The sequence below is a fragment of the Branchiostoma belcheri genome, unplaced genomic scaffold, assembly GCF_001625305.1.
Source record: "Branchiostoma belcheri isolate BF01 breed outbred unplaced genomic scaffold, Haploidv18h27 scaffold69, whole genome shotgun sequence".
Taxonomy (NCBI): Eukaryota; Metazoa; Chordata; class Leptocardii; order Amphioxiformes; family Branchiostomatidae; genus Branchiostoma; species Branchiostoma belcheri.
Genome location: NW_017804342.1, coordinates 142,796 through 147,116, shown reverse-complemented (window position 1 = coordinate 147,116; position 4,321 = coordinate 142,796). Strand labels below are relative to the sequence as shown.

General features: G+C 44.8%; 1 protein-coding gene across 1 annotated transcript in view; it reads right to left on the bottom strand.

The window, feature by feature from the left end:
• The window catches only part of LOC109484123 (dimethylaniline monooxygenase [N-oxide-forming] 2-like), an 8,629-nt gene that overhangs the window by 1,853 nt on the left and 2,455 nt on the right, over positions 1-4,321 (bottom strand). The window contains 5 exon segments of the mRNA XM_019787343.1: positions 175-405; positions 706-850; positions 1,278-1,523; positions 2,002-2,057; positions 2,675-2,807. Coding sequence (XP_019642902.1) covers positions 175-405; positions 706-850; positions 1,278-1,523; positions 2,002-2,057; positions 2,675-2,807 — 811 coding nt within the window.

Here is a 4,321-nt window from a genome sequence, read left to right as displayed (position 1 = left end):
AAGGAAAGGAAAGGAAAGGAAAGGAAAGGAAAGGAAAGGAAAGGAAAGGAAAGGAAAGGAAAGGAAAGGAAGGTCATTAAGAGAATGTAAAGAAATGAAAATTAAAGAGTCTATAATTCGACATATATATGTCATTTGTTCAACCTTCACGAACATAATGATGGCATTTTTTGGCAATTTTTTTATTCGCACGCTCGCATCATTTTTGAGGTTCCCACAGGATGTCATTTATATAATCAAATCAACATAGCCTTACCAAGAACACCCTGACGGCCCAGCGGGCCTGTAGTTCGTCGATAGGAGGATGCGGCCCATTGGACGACAGGCAGCCAATCACAGACAGGGTGGGTTTTGTGAGCTCCGCGGGGAACACCATCTTGTACAAGTTCAGGTCCTCTTTCTTACCTGAGGGGGAACAGGATAAACTGATTAATTTTCCAAGCTTGCATTGTGTCTCGGCTATGTCCGCTTTTGAAGCTTTCAAATGCCACCTATCATGCTTTATTGAATTGAGACACAGATGAAAGTAGAATAAACATACGGCGCAACCACCTTATATAAAGTCCGCTTGATAATTATAAGATGTGTTTGCTTAAGTAGTGTCCAGTAGCGTCTGGAGTTCCACAAGGTAACGTCATGGGACCATTGCTAAGCTTAGGCTGCCCTGTACTGAGTGGCTGGCTAAAAATTATGCACAGGACTTACTAGGAAGGATGGACTCGTCGATGAAGGGAAACGCCAGGTTGAAGCCCGTGGCGAACACCACAGCGTCCAGTCCGTCCACTGTACTACCGTCCGCGAACCGAGCAGCGTGCTGGGTCAATCGGGAGAGCTGGGGCTTCGCGATGACCTATTAAATGAGGCATCGTTTTTTTTGCACCAAAAACTGAAGCATATTTTAATGGAAAAAATCTTGGCATGAAAGTTCATCTGAGTAGGTAAAATACATGAATGGGAATTAAACTGTTCTCTAACACGGCAAAGAATTTATATAAACTCAATGGAATTTTCAACCGAATCGCTCGGTCTTCATGGTCTTCATTAGCTTTCTGACCGAAGTGCTGTAGACACGTGATTTTTCCCACGTGTGACGCCAGCACTGGGTCAAAGTTCATTGGAAGTCGGTACCGCCCTCCGTCCCGGTTGAGACGGGCTATATCAGGGCATACCAAACTTTATCCTCGAGTTCCTTGCCTCGTCGGGATCATTATGGACAAAGGGCTGGGCCGGTTTATAGAGGTCGCTCGAGCAAGCTAAGTTTGACTGTACAAACCTACCTGCCCAGTAGTCAGTCTGTAACCTATTTCGTCGTTGACCATGATTAAATGATTGAGCGGTTCAGCCGGACACGTCAGCCCGTAGTTGTCATGACACACTCTGGCGTTCGCCTCGCGCCTGATGATTTTGTTGACGATGAAGTCGGGCATGTTCATCAGGACCCGGCGCAGCAGCATGTCCCGCGGCATCCCGGCCTGAGCCAGGCGGGGGAGAACCCAGGCACCGTCCCTCAGGCTCAGGTACACCTGGGGAACAGGGTGGGGGAGTAAGCATGGCTCCGCGTGCCTGGCTGCGCGCACCGGCGATTTTGTGATGTCTTACACGAAATATCTGCCGAACACTCACGTCCTTTAGATAAGAATGGACTAGCTATGGAAAGGTGGCAAGATGGTCTTGTGGTTAGGGTTGTTGAATCCAAAGGTTCTGGGTTCGGACCTCTAGCAGGCCCCACTATTATCCCATAACTTGACGTAGGTGTATGACTACCTAGTTTCGGTTAGGGACGTCCTCTCGGACAGGACGTAAAGCCATGTTTAAGGAGAGCCACACATTAAGCACTTGTTAAACTGCGATCATAAGCAGCTTATGATGCAGATGTTATGTCCGAGAGGCATAGGACTAAAATGTTGCCATATGTCATACCTTATTGGGCAGGTTTGGCAAAGGGAAGAGAAAAAGTAGGAATCAGGGGGACGATCGGACAGCAGAGTCATCAGCTCTCACCTGTGACGCTACCTGAGCGATGTCCGCCGCCACGTCACCTGCAGAGTTTCCCGCCCCTGGAGACAGAATCGTGAGAGGTTATCTAAGGTCATTTGGGTAGAGTTAAAAGTAAGAAGAGAATATCAATCTGGCTATGGAAGGCCATGTTGATTTGATTATATGGATGACATCCACTGGGAACCCCAAAACTGACGCGAGCGTGCGAAAAGTTTTGGAAAAAGTTCTTTCTTTCTTTCTTTCTTTCTTTATTGACATTGACAACAGGTCAAGACACAGGTTATCAAGGCAGTGTTAACTGGTATTAGATAACCCACATGTACAGACGTGGAGACAAACAAAGTTGCCTTCATTATGACATCTATGTGGTCCTGACGGTTGAACAAACGCACGAGTATGATATGGTGGATAGCAGACTCTTCATTTTCACTTCTTCACATTTTCTTCTTTTCCTGTGAAATTTATTTTGGCATTCTATGACATTAGAATCGTTTTCCACTTTTTTTGCAGTTTACGGCATATATATGCTTCTTTTGCAGCTACTTTGTACGATTTACAGTATGGCGAAAAACTTTTGTACTTTTTGGAAACGGACGAAAATTCATGCCCGCGTGGATGTCATCCATATAATCAAATAATAATAAAAACATGGCTCGTGGGGAAGATGATAACTCACCAACAACAATAACTTTCTTCCCGGCGAACTGTTGGGCAGTCCGGTACTCCTGACTGTGCATGGTGACACCTGCGAAGTCCGACAGACCAGGCACGTCGGGAACGTAGGGCCGGGCGAACACGCCGTTACACACCTGGGGAGGGAGTAGATAGTCATGAGGTACAATGTACATGTACCTTGTACCTTGGACACGTAACCCAAATCAGGGACGTGGGGGCGCTGGTGGAGTGTGTCTAACTGTCTGTCTCCATCCCTCCTGGTTGTGTGTTAGAGTTTCCGCAAAGTTTTCCACTGTCCTCTCCTTGTTGTTATCAATATTAACCCATTTTTACCGTGGCCGACAAGAACAAAATTTTACACCGCAAGTTTTGGTGTTTTACACCGCAAGTTTTGGTGTTTTACACTGCAACTTTTGGTGTTTTACACTGCAACTTTGGGTGTTTTACACTGCAACTTTTGCTGTGTTTTACACTGCAACTTTTGCTGTGTTTTACACTGCAACTTTTGCTGTGTTTTACACTGCAACTTTTGGTGTTTTACACTGCAACTTTTGCTGTGTTTTATACTGCAACTTTTGCTGTGTGGAAAACTTACACCCCTCCCCTTTTATAATGGACGGTCCCCCTGTCAGGTCAAAGGTGACAAAGATGGCGGCGGCCTAACAGAGTGTTAGAGTCACAGTGTCTACATTTGTATACGAGCGATCGCTGTTTTTGTTTATATTATACGCATGCAAATTATTTGAAGACATATGCAAATTCTTGGTAGGCAAATCAGCCAACTGGCACCCACTTTTTGCCCACGGTGACGTCATGGCGATCGCTCGTATTGTTCCCTAATGATCGATAACTTACCTGAGTCAAGAGTCAACACTTCATAATTGAAAATAAGTCTTTATTGCTTCATAGTACCAAGTGGTGCCACATTTGACTCCCATAGGCCCAATATTTACTCATCAAATTATTAGCGACCTTGCGAGTCCGAATTCTCTAGCTAGAAAATGTCACGTGACTCAAAGGCGGGGAAACGTGGAAGACGAATATCGCCGCATGCAAGCGTTTATGACATCATGCCACGATAGTTTAAGCTAATTACATATTTACGCCTTCAGACAGACATCATTTCTATCATACCATGCGTCGACATCAACACGTAGCGGTGCAAACGTTACCAACATTCACTAGATAGCAACATAATTTGTAATCATTGGACCTGGTCGAAACATTTTTAAATTTATCCCGATCTATAGGCCAAAGCTAGAAAAACCTTTAGAAAAAAACTAACGTCACAACGTAGCCAAGCTTTTCCTCTAAAAAACTTATGCACGAAAAGGATAACTCAGTCGACGTAGTTTGCATGCCATCGTTGTCACCTTTGACCTGACAGGGGGACCGTCCATTATAAAAGGGGAGGGGTGTAAGTTTTCCACACAGCAAAAGTTGCAGTGTAAAACACAGCAAAAGTTGCAGTGTAAAACACAGCCAAAGTTGCAGTGTAAAACACAGCAAAAGTTGCAGTGTAAAACACAGCCAAAGTTGCAGTGTAAAACACCAAAAGTTGCAGTGTAAAACACAGCAAAAGTTGCAGTGTAAAACACAGCAAAAGTTGCAGTGTAAAACACCCAAAGTTGCAGTGTAAAACACCAAA